Genomic DNA, 21,547 nt, shown 5'->3' with positions numbered 1-21,547 from the left:
TACCCCCAAACTCAAACCCAGCTTTCCCTTTGTGATATGGAACCTTTTTGTACAATTTCAGAAAGATCCATACACTTACACACAAGTTATTGTCATGAAACTAGAAAAATGCTTGTTTTTTGCCCCTTTTTTGGCCCCTAATTCCTAAAATTTGGAGGCAATTACCCCCAAAATCAATCCCAGCATTCCTTTAGTGATATGGAACCTTGTGGTACAATGTCAGAGAGATCCATACACTAACACACAAGTTATGTCTGGAAGTTACAAAAATGCTTATTTTTGGCCCCTAATTCCTTTACTGTTATTACCATAACCCCCAAAATCAATCCCAACCTTCCTTTTGTGGTATTGAACCTTGTGGTAAAATTTCATAAAGATCCATTCACTTAAACTAAAGTTAGAGTGCGAAAACCAATGTGTCTTCGGACGACGCCGGACGACGCCGGACGACGACGCCAACGTCATACCAATATACGACCACAAAAATTTTTTTGCGGTCGTATAAAAAGGGGATCCATTCCCCCAGCTCCTGTATATAAATTAGTCGTTGGTTTTCTCTTATAAATTGCATCACTTGTCATACCGAGCTTTTTGAAAGCTAACTGGACGGTATGAGTGTTCAATTTTTGAAGGCTGTACGGTGACCATTAGTTGTTTAAATCCTCCTGCTTTGGTCTCTATTGGGTAGTTATCTCATGGGCAGTCCTAGTACCACATCTCGTTTATCCTGTTTTATATGTAAAATCAATGTTCTTAGTTTTAGGTTGCTGTCTTATTGGCACCTTTTTATCATGGCTTTTGATTTATATATCAGACCAATGGACATGAATCTAAAAAAATCAGAATTTTCTTATTACTGGACATTCCGACTAATGAATATTACTATCATAAAATAATGGGGAATACAGAACTCAGTATATACAAGATGCCTTGATCCTTTTCCAATGACAACGCTATATGGGACGAGCAGAAATCAAGGTTCACAGGCTAAATATAGAGCTCTAGCTCGTGAAACAGATCGACAGAAAAATTGATCCCTACTGGTAATGTCAGTAGTTGTTGTCGACAAGTACGGGGAAATATTAGCCAATGACCCTGTTAATTACTCAGCTCAAAATTTAACATTACTCAATACAACTTAAATTAAAACAGAATTTTAGAGATAAAAAATCTATTTTTTCCTGTAGATTTTAGTTGAGTCAACAATTCAAGCGTCCATCAACATATGTTGGAAGAGGAATATACATGTGCTTTTATACGAACCTTCTAAATCTTTTAAACAAAATTTAAATGAAGTCCGTCTCTCGGAGCAAATAACGAAGAATCCGGAATTTTGTCTTACAATATAATATATTATTTCTTTTACGCAATCTTTTGAACTCATAATTAACGTTATTTACTTTAGCGCCAATTTTCATGTAATCAACTGGTCCAGGAAGAATAGATGTAAAAATCAACTTAGCTAATGTCTTTTTCTTTAAATTGTGAATTAAATCTCCAAATATGACTTAATAGTATCTATAGATTGAGATGAAGAAATATTATTAGCACCAACATGGACAATAACAAAATCCGCCGAACTTAACTCTACTTTCCCAGATGAAATTAGTTCAGTAAGCCGACCAATGGTGGCACCAGGAAAGGTCCGAGTTGTATATATATAACAGCATAACATAAGATTTTTGATGTTATGACGGCACAATTACGTCATTATATGCACCATATTCATATAAACTGTTAACACAGAGATATGTCTCGCCTATTTGTTATTTTGATAATGCAAATGTTGAAATTAAAATAGCAATACTTTAACATGTAAGTTATGCAAATATTCAAAGTCAATGAACCATGACTGAAGGTATAGGGCTAAACAATCTCCATGGAAATGAGATGTGCCGATGCTAATACAACTGCAAACCAAATACCATTGACTTTTCATAAGTCGTTCCCTTTAAACAAACCTAAACACAAACATTATTTGTAAACTATATAAAAGTTTCAAAGTCAATGAACCATAATTAGGGGGTGGGGTTATATAATCTCCATGGAAATGAAACTTGCAAATGCCATTACATTTGCATACCGAATATCATTGACTTAACATAAGTGGTCCATCATAAACTGACCTAATCATAAACTAATACTAGTACATGTAAACTAAGCAAAAGTTCCAAAGTCAATAGACCATGACTGAAGGATAAGGACCAAATATTCTCCATGGAAATGATATGTGCTAATGCTTATACAACTGCATACCAATTATCATTGACCTACCACTAACAGTTCCTCTTAAGCTGACCTAATCACAAACTAATACATGAAAATAGATCATGAATGAGGGGGCGGGGCTAAATAATCTCCATGGAAATGAGATATGCCAATGCTTAAACAACTGCATACCAAATATCATTGACCTACCACTAGTGGTTCCCTATAAACTGACCTAATCACAAACTAATACATGTAAACTAAGCAAAGTTTCAAAGTCAATAGACCTTGACAGAGAGGGCGGGACCAAGTAATCTTCATGGTAATGAGATGTGCCAATGCTAATACAACTGCATACCAAATATCACTGACCTACCACAAGTGGTTCCCCAATAGTTATAATAAGGCTTCTCTTAAATTATTTTGTTGTTTCTTGGCTGCGCACGATGTTTCCACAGAGGAAATAATGATGGAAAATTGCATTTTTTTGGGCAGTTTTCTTTACTTTTTGTCTCGCCTTGACGGAGTCAAAAAGCGAGACATAGGTATGCTGTTTCCGGCGTCGGCGGCGTCAACAATGTATTAGTTTGTGATTAGGTCTAGTTCATGGTGAACCACTGTAGTAGGTCAATGATATTTGGTATGCAGTTGTATTAGCATTGGCACATCTCATTACCATGGTGATTATTTGGCCCCGCCCCTCAGTCAAGGTCTATTGACTTTGAAACTTTGCTTAGTTTACATGTATTAGTTTGTGATTAGGTCAGTTTATGACATATTCTCGCCAAATATCAAGTTGTTTCTTGCGTGCGCACATACTTTTCCAATCTAATGTATACTTAAAAGATGACGTAAAACAAGGGAAATCAAGAAATTTTACAAAATACACAAAATTTGTCATGGTTTCTTGTCATGGTAACTCCTTTAATGTGAAATGTTTGTATTTTGAGAACACCTTGTACCTTAGCGAAGTTAGGACAAATTTAAGAATATGTATGATAACTTTTCAATTTGCACTAACATTTGGGCCAAATAAGGGCCTTATTGCCCCTACTCCTTTTTAGGGACGCCATTACGAGTTGGTTGATCGTTACAGAATATCTGTTTCCAAGATGACGACGGATATGTTGCAATCGCCGTAACCACAATCCCGCCCTCCTTTTCCCCGAATGTGACCTACCGAATTAAACTTATCAGCGGTGTCCTTATATGAGCAACAATACGGGTGCCACCTGTAGAGCAGGATCTGCTTACCCTTCCGGAGCACCTGAGATCACCACTGGTTTTTGATTGGCTTCGTGTTGCTCAGTCTTTAGTTTTCTATGTTGTGTTTTGTATACTGATGTTTTGTCGTTTTGTCGTTTTCTTTTTTTGGGATGACTTTATCAGTTTACTTTCGATTTATGAGTTTGAATATCCCTTTGGTATCTTTCGCCTCTTTCATTAAACAATTATTCAAAGACAAATTAACGAGTTTCATAGTATTTTAATAAATAAAGTAGGGTTCATTGTAATTAGTAATGCCCACTGGACAACACTATCTAGAATGTCTTGTTCAATTTATAATCCAAGTTTAGGGTTATTTTTTATGTATCGTCGTTGGGGTAAGATATCAAATGTATGTGACTTGTCAGGAGATGTAACAATCTATCTGTCCACCTGATTCATACAGCCAGGCCACCGTTAATTAGCAAACGTTGTCTCTCCATAAATGATATTTGAAACAAAAACATTATTGTTTTAACCGAATTTAGTAGACCCAGCCTCTCAAGGATTTGATATGAAAATGTTATACTTTCTCCTGTGTGCGTTGCCTCTTCCTCCAAAAGAATCTTTCTTTCTGGTACACCTTAGCTAACAGCAATATCTTTGAATATTTGTGCCTCAGGCAATTTTCATTTTTCTGAAGAAAATTTAAAGGTTTAATTAATAGAACGTCTTTTGTTTTCATAAACATAAATGAACGCAGAACGAAACAAGATTATTGCAGTTTGGAATATTTTACAAGTTTTCAATGAGATTTTCTTTGTCATTTTGACACACCCCTTGAATCCAACCTGCATACTCGAGAATAATATATACACATAAACTGAAGCGACTACGATTTCAACAGTAAGGAACAAAATAAATGTGGTAAGATCTGATTCTATAAGATGAAACTCTTAGGGTGTACTCGAATGCTTCTAAAATTTAAAAATCATCATCATCATCATCGTCATTGTCGTCGTTTGCTTCTTGTTTTAGCATTTGTCGAAAAGAAGAGAACAAAAAATAATTACCTCTTTTCTATGCTGAAATAACCAATGTAGGATGCATACTGATGGGGGCCGAGTTCGATGTAAAAGGTTCATGAAAAGTCGATATCCTGGACAGCGCAGTGTAACACATTTTATACATTAATTCTATATAGCCTTTCCAGACACCAGTCACTGGATTCCGTCATGGTTTGTTTACGGATTACACGTCAAAAATAAGTTTTAAGTTATAAATACATAAAAATAGTTAAAAAAAAAGGCAAAAACTTAGTCACTATCACTCGCATGCTCAGCATCCATTTGCCGATACCTCCAATTGTCTAAGTATATCTGTTCAACTGTTTTGATCGCTGGAACAGTAAGTTGTGGCCGAGAGGTGAATGGTTTTTTTCCCCCGGACAAATAGTCATCAGATGGCACAACTTCTCCGGGAAGGGAAAAATCTTTCATAACTCCATCGGCTAGATTTATAGAGGTTCTCACCCCTTTGCGGCTTTTGGTCAATTGCCTTTTTACTCATATTTGAACCAGTTTGACTGAGTTGACATTAAGTTGTTTACATCTTTTTCTAACTCACGTACGCATGTAGGTAAAATTTGAGTAATTGAACGCCCCCCTTTGGCAGCCTTGGGACGCACTCTTCTGTCTTTTGTGTCAACGGAAATAGTGGGTACAGCTTCTATTTCATCTTTGTTTTCTAATTCTATAAGTTCGAGTTCTTGTTCATCATTATTGAATGCGCTTCAACAAGATGCACTAATTTTGAGATCAATAACCACGTCATTAGGTGCCATATTTTCACTTGTAGCTTCATCTTTTGTTGATATGTAAGTACGATTACTCACTTTGGAGGTAGATGGCATAGGTGATTGTTGTAGTCTGATTTCTACAACACGATTCCCCTTCAGTCTTTGGAACTTTGCCGAAAGGTAAACTCCGAGTCTTGAAAATGTCTTCTGTTGTTTTCTTGTCTTCTTCTCTGGAATTTTGTACACTATGTACCCATTTTGTGAAGTTATAAGATAATCAAATATCTCGGACAGCTGATTTGACTGTGAAAAGTACACCGATAGCGCTTTGACAATGTTCCGATAATTAAACCTCCAGTGGCAAATATTACAACTATGTTGTGGTTGTCTCAATCTGATACACAGGTTTAAGCTATATGATAGTTGATTAATAAGCATAGAGTCGGAGAATTTGATGATATCTTGTTCGAAACGCCATGTTTTTATAACGGAAAAGAAAGAATTAGGTGTATCAAATTCTAACACAAAATCACACCCCGCACACGAAAACATCAAAGGAATTACTAGCTAGTAGTCTATTCATATTATCCCATTTTAGTCTTGCACACACCCGTCATGTCCACTATATATCTGTTCCGAACCATACGCATATAAAGTTGCTTTTACTTTAAGGTACAAAGGGTATGAGCAATCCCTGTAATTATTATAACAAAACATCAATATATGTGCCGTCATCTTTTTAGCTACTGAAATCTTATCGTCTAATGAAAATTTTAAATATCTCTTGTAAGCATCGCTTTTCCAATCTCCATATAACTGAATCAATTCAGTAGGTAACTCAGCTGCAAAAGCCCAACTAGCACCCCTCGCCTAAAACTGTGTGTAGACTACGAAGACGAATCTAAACCAATCTCGGTAATTAACTGTTTAAATATTATCTGAAATTGTCTATATGTAACAGGAACATGAAAAACAATATGCTGGACTCTAATTAATCAGAAGTACTAGTTTACCAACTCGCACCACTATTAATAAAATGCTCCGATGGACGCAGCTTGATACGAACGTAGAGGTCGAACCCAGAACATTTGAGGCAAGTATGGACACTACATTCAAGCTTGATACAGCTCTGGATTTGGACTGTGATTAAATATTTGACACAGCGTAGGTTTCTGACACAGAATGAATGTGTTCAAAGAACTGAAAATTTTGAAATTTGACTTTTACCTATCATGGTCCAATATCCAAAATCTAAATACACGGTTATATTCAGCATAACAAAGAATCACATGAATTCAATTTTTGTTTAATCAAACAAAATTTAATTTTGGATTCTTTGGACTAGTTAGAAAAACGGGTCCAAAATCAAAAATCTAAAACACTTAGATTCGGCACATCAAAGAACACCAATAATTCAATTTTTGAAGAAATCAAACAAAGTTTAATTTTGGACCCCAATTTGGAACAACTTTAAAAACTGGGCCCAAAATCAAAATACACGCTTAGATTCAGCATATCAAAGAACCCCCGGGAGTTCATTTTTTTTTTTAAATCAAACGAAGTTTATTATGGAACCCTTTGGACCTTAATGCGGACTTATTTGAAGACAGGCCCCAAAATTAAAGAATCTATATACACAATTAGATTCAGCATATGAAAGAACATCAATATCTTAATTTTTGAAGAAATCAAACAAAGTTTAATTTTAGACCCTTTGGACCTTACTTAATATGGATCAACTCAAAAACAGGGTCTAAAATCCAAATTCTAAATACCCAATTAAATTCAGCATATCAAAGAACATTCAAGACTTTGAATTAATAAACCCCATTGAAATTGCTAAAAATAAAGAGCAATTTATACAAAGTATTACAAAAGTATTGATTTTGGCCGCTTTTAACTAAAACGTTAGGGTCATAACCCCTAAAAATCAATCCCAAACTTTACTTTATGGTATAACACCTTGTGGCACAATAAAATAGCAATCCAGAGACTAATACTCAAGTTATTGTCCAGAAACCAGAAAATTCTAGTTTTTGGCCCCTACTTAAACGGTTTGGGCCATGACCCCCAAAATTAATCTCAACTTTCCATTTGAAGTATGGAACCTTGTGCTAAAATTTCATAGATCCATACACTTATACTCAAGTTATTGTCTGCGACCAAAAAGTCTTTAGACGCCGACGCAGACATCGACATAACATAATATGAACACAAAAACTGTATTTGCATCCTGCAACTCGCCCTTCTTATGAAAAGTGGTTCAATACCGATTAATCAAGGCATGCCAATACGCCCCACCTATGAAAAGAAGTATAATCCCGATGAATAGATATCTGCCAACTCGCTCAATTTATGAACAGGAGTTTAATCTACACAATCGCCCAAACTTTAATGCTCCAATAACAGTACACAAAAAACTTAAAATAAAATTAAAAATATTTCTCAAAATAGGAATGTCGGATCACTTAGACTCGCTTCTGAAAAGAGAGGGTTGAGTAGTCAAATCAGTGACTTTCATTTTTACCTATTATCTTGAAGACTTTAATAGAAAGAGAAACTTTAATAGCAAGACAAGATCTACAAATAAGTCGACATGGTTGAAATCGTCATTTAAACATATTCATAAATATCCCAAAAGAAATGTAGGCGCATGATCACTAACAATGCAATTTTTCATATATTTTATATTATCAATTGACACAACTCCTGTTATAATTGATGATCAGCACTGATATTGAACTCTTTCTATACTTTGCAAAAATTAACCTATGATATTCATTTTTTAAATTAATAGACAAGAAACGTAGATGCAAGAGTGCTAAAAATGAAATTCTCCAGAAAATAAACACTTCCAAAATTCCTACAAGCAAGTAATCAGCGCAGGTTTTTCATACTTGTCCAAGACACAGATGATATAAACCTCAGATATACATTTCATAAAAAAAACCCAAGAATTTAGGCATTAGAGCACCGGCACTTGGGTGCAGGATTTGTATATTTGTTTTTGTTAGCACTGAATATTCAATTTTCTATTTTTATACCACATACTTAACACTGCTTTCCTTGTCTTGTCTTGTTTTAAGTGAATTTATCAACTCGGATACAATTCCTAATTTTACTATACATACGTAAATTGTATCAAAGTTTATAAATACATTTGAAAGTCCAATAACTCTGGAATGACATCCCTCTTTCTTTTCATTTTTTTAAATCTAACGATGTGTTATATTCACCAATTCCAACAATAATGTAAGGGTTTTGATTAATCAATCCAGGAATACTAGAGTTAGTGCTGGATATGTGAAAAATTTCATCAAATCAAACTGTTAAAAGTCACGCAACTCTGGAATAACAAAGCCAAAATTAACCAATTCAAAAAGGAACTTTCTTTCATCAACCCAATCTATATGGGAGTTTGTTAAAGCATATTTGAGTTATGGTACAATGTGTTGTTGGACGGATGGAAGGTTTATGGTATACCATTTGATAGGGATGAAGGAGGGGAAAGGAGTAGGTTGAAACTCTAGAACGGCAAGTGACTTACTGGCCAAATTCGAACTCTGCAAGTTTTAGTTCTTATTTTCATGTATGACTTTCATAAAATTTGCAAATTTTCAAGTTATAATGGGACATAACTCTAGATTGGTAAAAAGTAAAATAACAAAAATACTGAACTCAAAGGAAAATTCAAAACGAAAAGTTCCTTTCCAAATGGCAGAATCAATACTCAAACACATCAAACGAATGGAAAACAACTGTCATATTCCTGCCTTGGTACAGACATTTCCGTATGTAGAAAATGGTGGATTAAACCTGGTTTTGTAGCTAGGTAAGTGACTCACTGCCCAAATTCGAACTCAGTGAGTTTTGGTTCTTAGCATTGCATACGAGTTTCATAAAATTTGGATGAGGAAAATTTAAGTAAACTAATAGCTATTTGTTCTTTACAGCAGATTGGGATTTAGGTCAAATTTAATTTTTTTACAGATATTTCGATAATTTCATTGAGATCAGATTTCTTAATTGCCATTTTTCACTCAATTTTGATTTGAAATGCTTTTCCGGAAATAAAACTGCCATTCCAGTATAGTATGATAATCCTGAGGGTGCTCCTAATGCCTCCTGGGTATTTTGGCTAATGATAGCTAACCACTTTTTACCCGAGTTCTTCACACCTGACATTAGTGATCAAGCTAAGAACTAATATTTTACAAGAAATTCTATTCAATTACAAGTTAATTATCTAAAACGCCAATCTGATTTAAAGGGGAATTTTTTATTAAATGTCTTTGGAAAATGTTGTTATTTTACGATTCAAACATGTGCTTTATTTACTATGTAATATGCATGCCTGAAATTGTCCCAGATTAGACACTTAATCGTAAAATCCAAAATGATTTTGTGCTAAATTAAATGATTGAAACTATTGTCAGTTGTATTCAAACACTTTTACCGGTAATATCATTTCCTGTCGTTTGATAAACAGAACAAATCCCGTAAATAAATCCAGTATTATACCTTCAATATTTAGTATTAACTTATAAACTTCCTATTTTTATTTCGTCTTCAAAATCAAAAGAAGCGTTGGCAATTCCTGAAAAATTTGCCATAATTAGTCATTAAAATCATTTCAGTTTTAAACTGCTGCATTCCATACATTAGTTCTTGAACGTTTTTAGAAAAACGGTAAAAACTTCATGAAGTAAATGCAATACAAGTTTGTTGATTCCATAAATCTAGTGTAAATAATTTCGTCAGTTTGAAAAAAAGACCATAACTTTCAAGTGACAGTCATCTCAAAATGACCGACATTGTGTGAAAAAATTTCCAGATCCTTGGTCAAGGGTTACACTTAATGCACTGCAGGGGCATAGAAAACCCCAGAGAGTTGCTGAGTAATGAATCTGAAACAGCATCACAAGGCATAGCATGCCGATATTAAGCCTGATAACAAATTTCAGTAAGCTATTTTTTGTAGTTCCTGAGAAAAGCGACACAGACAGACAGGGTTTAAAACAGTATGTACCCCCTTCTATGACATTTTAAAGCTTTTCTATCGTGAAGGCAAATAATAATATTAAACCATGTTAATTACAGGAACTTTATTGTCTATTTTGTGGCAACAGCTGAAGGTGCTGCAGCCGACCTTCTTTTTGGCTTGGGTGTTGTTCCTTCACGGAATCCATTTCTGTAAAAAAAAACAAAAACATCATAATCATCCTTTTCCCAATTTTTTTAATAGCTCAATTAAAAATAAACATGACGAAAAAATAGAACTGTGAATAGGTCTCCAAAATCATTCAAGTTAAACTAATGATGCGAGATTTCAAAATTGGCAAATGAAAGATCACTTTTAAAACAGTGTGTTACTGCAATAATGTAGGGTTATAATAAGCACAAATTAGGTCTAATAATGTTAAACCCTTGAAAGGTTAATCAAATCTTTAGCGGAGTAGGAAATGCTGATCCTTCCAGAGCACCTGAACTTCTCCCTTTTATTTGTGGGGTTCTTCTTGCTCAATATTTAGTTTTCTGTAGTATTTGTGGACTTTTCATGTTTTGGATGTATTTGATTAGTCTCCTTGGTAACTTCTACTTTTTATACAGTCAGTTCATAGATTCTATTACTGAGTATGTCCTAGACTAAATTCATTGCCCATGATATCCAGGTGGTTACCTTTACTGGCTCAACTGCTTTTATTTACAAATACAATTTTTTCTGGAACCAATCCTACTTTGTTCATTAAAATTTACAAACAAATTCACTATGAAATCTGGCCATATCAATATTACTTATTTATCTACATACATTTAGGCAAATGACATATGCTAATAAATTTGACCATGATAATCAAGTTTACTTCACTGGCTATAATTTGGAGGTCACATACCTGAATCTTCTGAAAACTTTTTTCATATGCCTCATACGACCTGTTCCTGTTGTGTGCCTCCTCTTTGCCTTTACACTCCAATTATCTGAAATTCATTTTTTCTCTGATTATTTCAGTGATGCATTCACTATCTTAAGACTAGACAAAATGATGCCCCGCACTCCACTCTGAAGTAACTGTATTATAACAAAGTCAATGTAGGACTTTCTTAGAGATATTATTGTGTCTGGGAGACAAAAATGATACCCCCGCAGATGCAAAGTGTTATTTTAAAATACCCAAAGTTGAGCATGGGAGCACATAGGTCTACGGTTCACTGTAAGAGGTGATATACGGAAACGCTATGCACCTCTTATGCAAGTATATACTTCAAACATGACGTAGTTAAACTATCTCCCAAAAGAGCAAATATTACCCGGTAAAAAAATCAAAACCCTGACCACATGCACACCTTCAATATATGTACCAACAGCCAGCAAACTGAAAACTTCCTAGCATTCAAACTGTAGGAGGAGTTATCAGGAAATGCTATGCACCTTTTATGCAAGTAAAAATTTCCAAAAAATGACAAAGTTCAACTATCTCCCAAGAGAGCAAATACTAATAAAAATCAAAACTCTGACCACATGCACACCTTCAATATATGTACAAACAGCCAGCAAAGTGAAAACTTCCTAGCATTCAAACTGTAGGAGTTATCTGGAATAACTATATACCCATAATGGGCAGGGTTTAAGCTAGGATTTTGAGGGCTTTAGTCACTTTTGCGTGAGATGAAAATCAACATTATTTTGGGTAACAGCAATAGACCAAGTATGTATGTATATTACTAGCTATACATCTTTTTCAGACTTTGAAGGACTAAGGCATAAATTTACTAGGCAGTAATTGCATGACTTGACTGATTTGTCACTTAAATATGAAGATTAGGATATAAGATCTGAAAATCTAGTTCAAAATCTTACGTCAATTAGTTTCAGGGGACATTCCTGATCAACAAAATTTGGGTTCCTTTTTTTAAAACCAGGAATCACAGTATAAATGAACTTGTTGAACTTTGTAAAACTATTACACTGCATAATCATTATCCTTATAAAACGTTTAAATCGATATTTTGAATTAATTTCTATAAAGTTGGAACCAAGGATTTGTACAAATTCACATGGAACGAATCCAATAACTGTAAATTGTAAATTAATCGAGAATTGATCATGTTTACTTTCAATTTTCAAATGAAATGTAAACGGGAAGTGCCAAGTAGATAATAAATTCAGAATGAATCCGGATTCATCTACGGATTGGTTCGTGTTTAAATAAGGCAGGAAATTATCATTTTTTTATTTCAATTTGCTTAGTAAGAACTATATTTGTCTTTCTCATTTATTTTGGCACTGAATTTATTTCGTATTCTACGTTTTAGTGTCTATAAATTCATAGGAATACTTTCACGCATGCGCAGTATATTGTAAAGGAAGCACCTGTTTGACTCCTCGATGATGATGCAAGTTTTTAACGTGAAAACATTTCTGAAAGTTTTGAATAAAGTTCTATCTTTTTAATCGAAATTTTAAACGTTTTATAATAAAGATGACGAAAATACGATCATTTGACGAAACTACGACAAACAAACTGCAAATTATGATCGTTTTAGAAATATTGAAATTAAAAAGCGAACTGTCCAGGGGAAACAATTTTGTTCAAATGACGAAACTACGACAAACAAACTGCAAAATGTGGTCGTTGGCCTTGAGAAATTTTGAAATAAAAATGCAGATTGACTAATTTTACTGGGGAAAATAATTAACCGGATTAGTGACCCATCCGATGGCGATAAGCTGATTAGCTGTAATAACAACTTTATAACACCGGTTGTAAATATTAATTAGCTGTCAGTCATAAACTTGTCAGAAACATGTAGACAGGTAGAATTATAATATTTTAATGCGAAAATATTTTTACACTTCCAAATTTAAGTGACGAAATAGATTTGAAATACTTTCGTCATTTTGAAAACAGTTTCGTAAATTGCGAAAATGACGAGCGCTAGCAAAATCACTGATAATGGGACGGACAGGGGTAAAACAATATACCCCCCAACTTTTAGTTGTGTGGGCATAAAAAAGGGATTTTCAGAAAGAATGCACATGATGCATATTGTGTATAGTATCTTTTTTTATAACAATCAAACTCCCTATCAATAAGAAAGATCGTTGACTAATATCTAGATGTTAAAAAATATACACCTTTAATTTTGGGAGGTTATACCTTCTCGTTGCTATTGATTGAATTGTTGTTGTTTGCTTTACATCCAGTGGCAAATATTCCATGCATGTTCAGCACAATTAAAGGCATTGAACAAGATGGATGGCTGCTTAACGACCATCAGCAAATGAATATGCATATTCAGGATGAGAACATGTTAATGCAATATGAATATTTATCCTGCTATGTACTAGACCGACACACTGAGCTGGATTTTTAACTTGCTAGTTCACAAGGTAACAGTGGGCAGGAAGACACGTCACCTTACCCGGACACATTATTTTCGGACTCCAGAGTCGACCAGTCTTTGCTCCTACTCCTTAATGCCTCATGCTTAACAGAGAAGCAGCAAATATCAATTTGAAAGTCTTTAGTTTGACCCAGTCTGGGTTTGAACCAACGCACTCCCACACTCGAGGTGAATATGCTACCATGAGAACACTGAGGCGGTGCATTGAACAAGAATAACAAATCACAATACATGAATTATTACAGTGTACAAGAATAATAAGGCACTGTGCAATGCTAGGCTGTTAGGGAGGAATTGAAAAGCAGATCTACCTTTAACATTGTAATAGGATTTGATTAGATTGATTGTTTGATTGATTGGTGTTCAACGCCACTTTCATTCGTGGCGGTCAGTTTTTATTGGAGGATTTGTAGACTATGTATAACACATCACAATCAACTGGTATTTCCTAATCAAAACAAATCTGAGTTTGCAGTTTATCTTTATACAGTCTTATTGTTCTGCATATTATAAATTACTACCAATGAGTTTGCTATTAGTTGTTCAGCTATCACTGAACCTTCAGATATTTTGTCCCCAATAATAAATAAATGATGGGACCATGAATGTCTGAAAACTTACAATGACTAGGAGTTGTTTTCTTTTGTATATGGTAATTACGCCTTCCGGTTCTTCTATCATGTGTGTGGGTCTTATTGATCCTTTTACCAAAACTGGATGTTCCCTTCGTCTGTAAATTATAATAATTAAATGATTAGATGATGTTTATGAAGTAAATGAATTGATTAAACAGCATTTAGAAACATCATTAACAGTACCAATATTAATCTAAACAGTACAATCATAATTTTGAGTGAAACTGTTTTAATTTTCATCTTTTCTCTTTACTAGTAAACCAAACATTGTGAGAGGATTTGGAGCACTGATTTGGAGATTTCATCAATATTATATAGGCTAAAATCATGAACATAGCTAACAACAGCATGTGCTCAGAGTTCGCGAAAACTTATTTTGACCCGTCGGTCATGGGACCGACAAAGCATGATTATTTGTCAGTCCTACAAAATTTTAGCCAGTCCTACAAAATCTCTCAATTTTATCCTGAAAAAAAATTAATAACATATTTTATCGAAAAATAACTTTATTAATATTAGTTTTATTCTTCGCACCCACAGGCAAATTAACAATGAAAGACCAGTTCAGGTCTTCTGATTGTTCTTATTTAAAGTCATCTTCACTATCCATTTCATCATCTGAATCACTTTCTCGGCTGTTACAGTATTTGTTTGCTCCATTGTAGGGTTCAATCGCCAATTGTTTGCCAGGGATGGCTCTATGGACAAATTAAGTAGGCCACGTGTAGATCGCCGCTTTGGTTTGTTTATAATAAATCCGTAAACCAGTACCGGTAATTGGCAGCAGATACATCTGATAACCGATGTAAACACTTATTGGAAACAGTTGCGGTACATCTAATAACTGATGTAAAAAAGTGCCGAAATATGCACTACAACGGCCGTTTTTACATCGGTCATTGGGACCAGCACTAGCCTTTAAAATACTGGTCCGAGCCTCATTTTGACCGACAGGACCGACCATTTTCGTGAACTCTGTGTGCTGTCCCAGGTTAGGGGAGGATTGAGCTCTCACAATCATGTTTAACCCCGCCACATTCTTTATGTGCCTGTCCCAAGTCAGGAGCCTGTAGTTTAGTGGTTGTCCTTTGTTCATGTCCGTCATATTTGTTGTTTTTTTCGTAATTTGTTTTGTTATAAATTAGGCCGTTAGTTTTTTTAAATTTATAATAAATTTGATACAATTTGTATATAATTAAGCAGAAATACATACACGTACGACTAAAGCCTTGTGTGGGCGGATTTACCGGACTGCATTGTAATTATCAACGGTTTATAATAAATTGGATTATTCTCTAATGTTGTACAGCCTTCTTTTACTTTAGTGGTACAGGCTACATGGAGAATTACTATTTCAACCTTTACCCTAACCTTAAAGTATACCTGGAACCCTAATGTACCATGTTTACACTATTGCATGTACGTATCATGCGTATTCACTATTGTCTGTACTGGAGTATTGTAATCAAACAAGATACATTGTCGTAAGAGTGACGCTTTATTAAAAACTTGTTTCTGGAAATTATTTTCTGAAAGGGCCAAACAATAGACCGCTTTATTATGTCATTTGTGTGAGTACAATAAAAAAAATGCATCTAAAGACTAAACGAAATTTTACTGAGTTAACTTATCTAGGGTGGTACACAATGCCATCCATTTTTAGCGAGAACTGAATGATTTTGGACAAAATATCTTGTTCTTCGCATGTGGTGTAAAATAGCTTAATTTAATAAAGAAAGTGCAAGCTTTAACACATTGTATGGTTGACAGATGAAACCGATTATAGAGTTAAATAATTTTCTTCACCATGTTGATCCAGTAACCGGAAATAGAAAAGAAATTATAAAGGTTTGACCTCAAAATTTAACCCGGAAACAGTTCGATTTTCCGGTACGTCACCATGCGGATGTAAACAAATAGCTGTCACAGGCCACGTTGGAGGTTCTGACAAGTGCCCTTTGAATACTATATATATTAAAACACCAACACTAGAGTCATGTTTATTCTATCAATTTTAACGATAAAAGATAAGACACAAATCGGCATTCTAGATCAACAAAATGATGGAAGTTATTCCTTTTGACATTTCTTCAACAATTTATTTGGGACAGAGTCAGTGTAATTGTTATAGTAGTTGTTCTTCAAACGGGGAAATTTGTTTACAAACACGAAATTCTTGCACATGTGATAGTAGTCAGGAAGAAAAAATATCACAGGAAACTCCCATAGTTGATCAGACAGTTATTTATGCTTTTAAAAACTTAGTGAGAAAGTACAAAAAACAAATGGGTGATGCTAATGATATATCAATTGTAACTGGTGGACTTCAGCAGTATTTAAATAAAAAGGCTCTAAAGAAAACAGAGACGACTGAGGACTTCCACCAGCAAGACTCTTTATTCCATAACTTACCAGTAAGTAATTTTTTGGTAGAATTCTTTTAAATTTCTATATCTTAATTTTAAATAAAATCTGTTACAAGTATAAATCATGCATTGCATTCACAGTTTAATTACTTTTGTGTTATCTAGATTTGTGAAAACACTCTCATGGTTTTTTAATTGTTTATTGCACTTCTTTCAAATTATTGTAACTCAAAATTGTTGTGTTCATGGCTATCCTGCATATGTAAATTGTATATTCAAGCATTTTTACTTGCATATTCACACATGTACGTGTATGTACAATTGTATTTCTTAACAAATAATGCAGTTATTACCTTTGGTGAAATAATAGTTTAATTGCTTTCTAATTTTGATTTGGCCTTTAATCATAGCAATTAAACAGAGATCTTTAAACTGTATTTGTACAATGCATTGTATATACATTTTATTTAGATTGATAAGTGATGTTAGGGTAGTGCATTATTGATTATTCATTAAAGCTGTTATCCTAATGCTAGCAAGTTAAAGGTTTGGTTGGCTTGCTTGCTTTGTTTGTATTAATGTTTGCTCAAGCATTGTAATTAAGATTGACATCTGCAAACAATATAAGTAGGCAGAGTTAAACCGGTATATAGGTAAATTTGATTATTTGATAATGTCCAATCAAATTTAGATATAATGTATACAAGTTTAACTCCACCTTTTTATATTGTTTTGAGATGTCAATCTTTAACTTAATTACAATGCTTGAGCAGACATTTATACAAACAAAGCAAGCAAGTCAACCAAACCTTTAACTTGCTAGCATTACACATGCATTATGATAACAGCTGTAAGCCAAAAATGAATTAGAGTTCTGTTTCCTGCCTCTCTATCTACCTTTAATTTTAATGGCTACCTCTTTTTATCAGCATTTTTTATTTAGCACCATTAAAGTCAATACATTTTTATTTAAGCAGCATTGAAAGTCCAGAACATTTCCTTGTACACACTATAGACTATGTAAAATATTTAGAAAAACTAATGAATTTTACATGTACTTGCAATATATACTAGGTTATCTGCCAGGAGGTAGGACACAAGGATGTTATTCATTGGCCTTTTAAATATTATAGAAATGTGTGTGTTTATTTCAATTTCATTCAATATTTTGTTTCCTTTTATTTAGCTGGACTGTAAGCTGCATATATTTTCATACTTAGGACCAGAAGATCTGTGTAGGATAAGTGCTGTGTGTAGAGACTGGTATTTTGTAAGTGAAGATAGTATTCTATGGAAAGAGTTAATGGATAGAGATGTAAAAGCATGGAATGTAATTGGTCATAAAACTAATCCAGCCTTATACCAAGAAGTTCAGTCTGACTGGTCTAATAAAGAAATGTATGTATAAATTGATTTTCTCATTTTTAATAATTGGATTACATATGTATTGGACAAATATCTAAACTCCTTACAAAATAAGCTGTGAAAAACTTTACTGAAAAGGGATATTGCTCCTTTACATGTAAAAATAAGATTTACTTATTTCTATATCAAAAGAATAGCTTTACATACTTGGTAATTATTCTTTGTGGAATTTCATTTTCTGCATCATAATATTGATATTAAATAGTTTTGATAATTATAATTTGTAGATACCTCAGATGTTCTCCACATATCAACAAGTTAATGCACAAAAATGATGCAGTGTTCAGTTTTACTGACTTTTTGAAATCATTTCTTCCAAAGAAGTCATGGACACCGAAAATAGCAATGTTTGGACCAGGATTAGAATCTGATTTAACTAGTGGTCTTGTTAGAAAAATTTTATACGACAAAAATGAACATATGGAAAGAACTGGTCTTGTTTCTGGACAATTTGAAGGTAAGATTCATACATCGTTATTAAATTGATGTCCAAAGAATCTATTATTACTACAATTTGAAACCATAAAAGATTTTATTATAAGTTAAGCATACCATCTAGACTCAACCAAATTGTTTAGTGAACATAAAAGCATTTATGTAAGAGGATTGTTAGAAAGTATAATCTTCATTCATTTAATTTACTTCTTATATTAGCATCACTTGATATCAATTGTACTTTCATTTTACAGGAGTTGGTTCTGGTTGGTGTTACAAATTGCCCAATGGACAGACATTCCAATTATCTGTTTTATACTCAGCATCAAAGCAACAACGTACACAAAAATTATGGAACAGAGTAGAAGGCAATAATCTAATACAAGTTAACAAGGATGAAGAAGGTAAAACAACAGTTGAATTGAAACCTGCTGTTCGTGACTTCTGTAGATCTGTTGATGCTTTTGTTTTTGTTGTGGATGGAACATCCTTAGATAATCTAAGTAAGTATCAGCTTACCTATATATTATGGTATAATTTGTTGCATTCATTCATGCAATAACTGCTAGAAAATTTACATCTCTAATTGTTCTTTGTCAGTAAGATGACTCATAGCTATATATATATAGTCATGTAATGGTCCAAAAATGTGCTTCAATTTTGCACATCTGAAAGCTGGTTATTAAAATAAGAATATGTGGTATGATTGCCAATGAGACAACTCTTAATCAGAGACCAAATAGTTCAGAAGAATCACTCAGAGGAAATGTCAAATTTATGAAGTATTATAACAGATAGCATTTATTATAACAATCTTACAAACCTTTAACAAAAGTTGCATGCAAAATAACTACTTATTCAATCACTTGTATTCTTATAAATTAAGTTTTACTTTTATTTTTAATGCATTTAGGAACATCATCAGGAAATATTTTATTGTTTTTTGCAGAGGCTGATGAAATCTATGAACTATCAGCAATGTTAAAAGAAAGATGGTCAGATACTCACATTCCACTGCTGGTCATGTCTTGCATTCCAAACTCACTCAGTCCTAGATTACCATGTATAAATGTAGTAGAAGCTCTCCATCTAGGAAACCTAAATAGACCATGGCAGGTAATTCAGTGGTATTTCTTTTTTTTAATCTTGATCACCGGATTAACTTCAGTTAAATAGTAGAACAATACATTTAGTTAATAGACAACAAAAACACAAGTTCAAGCAAACCAAAGTTAACAGTGATATGTCTCAACTGTATGTAATTTCAATAGCATAATGCAAATGTTGAAATTAATATGGCAACACATAATCTATGCAAAAATTGTCTAAGTCAATGAATAAACTAAATGAAAATGAGATATGCAAATGCTAATACACATTCATACTAAATATCACAATTTGTTAATATGTCAACTATGCAAAAGTTTTAAAATCAACGAAAAATGACTTTGGGACGGGACCATATTATTTCCACAGAAATTGATTTTTATTGGTGGTTCCAATTCAGTTGTCCTAATCACAAACTTTAGCATGTAAACTATGAAAAGTAGATCATGACAGAGGGGACAGGGCCAAATAATCTCCATGGAAATGAGATGTGCCAATGCTTATACAATTGCTTACTAAATATTATATCATTGACAATTCACATTTTTAAAAAAGTACAGTGCAGCAGACTTAACCCTTATTCTCTATTCCAGGTGCGAGACTGTTGGGTAGAAAACCTGGAAGGAGTTATTGACAGCTTTTCATGGTTAATAGAACAATCTCAAAGAAGGTGATCAACAATCATAAAGAAGATCAAGTTACTTAGTTAATTTGCTTGTAATAAATCATGCGTTGTGCCAAATTACCAGTACCTCAAATATGAAGGATATGAGTGTAGTTGATATTGAAGTATGGCCAATACATCAATGTACTAAACTGGAAATGCCTGAAGTGAATGTAGTTTTTGGATCCTGCAGAATGTGATACAATTAACCATTCTGAACACATTTATATTTTTATATCCTGTAGATGTGATACAAAAAAAACATTCTGAACATATTTAAGTTTTTATACTTGTTGATTTGTAAATTAAATATTTGCATAAAATTTATTACAGATCACTTTTATCATTCTTGTCTCTCCTGTAACTAAAGTGAGACATAGGGATTATAAAACGACAGGGGGAGCTCTGTTTAAAGCTTTTTATTTCTAATGCTAGAAGACCTAGATGCTTCATACCTTGAATGCAGATACCTTATGTTAAGAAGTTTCTGTCTGTCATATGTTCACTGTCCTTAACCTCATTTTCATGGTTCAGTGACTGCTTGAAAAAAAAAATTACTGATTTTTTGAAAAGTGAAGTACTCTCTTATTATCAGTATTAAATAGGATAACCATATTTGGTATATATTTTCCTTGGAAGGGTTACATGTCTGTCAGGTAGGGTTCATCTGATCATTTTCATGGTTCATTGGTCAATGATATGTTTTTGTGGATATGTTATTATCAGTTACTATAAACTATATGTCAATTATCTTTGGTGTATTGAATTATTGTAAGGTGTACATGTCTGTCTGGCAGGGTTGATATCACATTGACCTCATTTTCATGGTTCATTAGTCAATGATAAGATTTTGTGGTTTGATCTGCTAATGTTTTATAACATATGGTGACCCAAATACTGGATTCAATTTGTACGTTATGTGATCGTTAGATATCAGCAATATATAATTTTGGTCTCCACTATATCTGTATACTGAGAAATAACAATAAATAAAAGTCACTCAAGCATACAATTTAGGTTGTATCAACCAAAATGTCAAACTATAACAGACTGTCAGGAGCCTCATCAATGGTTGTCTTATGTCTTGCTCATTGTTTTGGTTTTTTTTTATTTGTTATTTGGTTATTTAGAGAATTTGATGTTAATGGAGATCTTTGAATTGATGGTTTCTGTTAAATTTATTCACAGTTTTTTTTTTTATATTGTGAATGATTAAGAGCGTGACTTAATCTATTATTGCCAGATATCTTTTGGTTCTTGTTATCTTTGAGTTGCTGTCTCATTGACATATACCCAT

At 33.5% G+C, this 21,547-nt stretch overlaps 2 protein-coding genes across 2 annotated transcripts; one reads left to right on the top strand and one right to left on the bottom strand.

Annotated features, from left to right (window-relative positions):
- Nucleotides 1–10,302: 10,302 nt before the first annotated feature.
- LOC127706506 (60S ribosomal protein L37-like) lies at nt 10,303–16,100 on the bottom strand. Its single transcript, XM_052211172.1, has 4 exons — nt 16,060–16,100; nt 14,240–14,348; nt 11,107–11,191; nt 10,303–10,403 (listed from the first exon to the last, which is right to left on the bottom strand). Exons 1-4 carry the CDS (start codon nt 16,060–16,062, stop codon nt 10,325–10,327), a joined length of 276 nt encoding a protein of 91 aa, XP_052067132.1. The 5' UTR covers nt 16,063–16,100; the 3' UTR covers nt 10,303–10,324.
- Nucleotides 16,101–16,164: 64 nt separating this feature from the next.
- On the top strand, nt 16,165–20,584 carry LOC127706289 (F-box only protein 4-like). Its single transcript, XM_052210800.1, has 6 exons — nt 16,165–16,667; nt 17,806–18,017; nt 18,272–18,501; nt 18,734–18,982; nt 19,429–19,595; nt 20,180–20,584. Exons 1-6 carry the CDS (start codon nt 16,314–16,316, stop codon nt 20,258–20,260), a joined length of 1,293 nt encoding a protein of 430 aa, XP_052066760.1. The 5' UTR covers nt 16,165–16,313; the 3' UTR covers nt 20,261–20,584.
- Nucleotides 20,585–21,547: the final 963 nt, after the last annotated feature.

Source organism: Mytilus californianus, unplaced genomic scaffold (genome assembly GCF_021869535.1).
Source record: "Mytilus californianus isolate M0D057914Y unplaced genomic scaffold, xbMytCali1.0.p SCAF_1, whole genome shotgun sequence".
Classification (NCBI taxonomy): Eukaryota; Metazoa; Mollusca; class Bivalvia; order Mytilida; family Mytilidae; genus Mytilus; species Mytilus californianus.
Note: the sequence above shows the minus strand (reverse complement) of the source record. Positions and strands in the feature narration are given on the sequence as shown.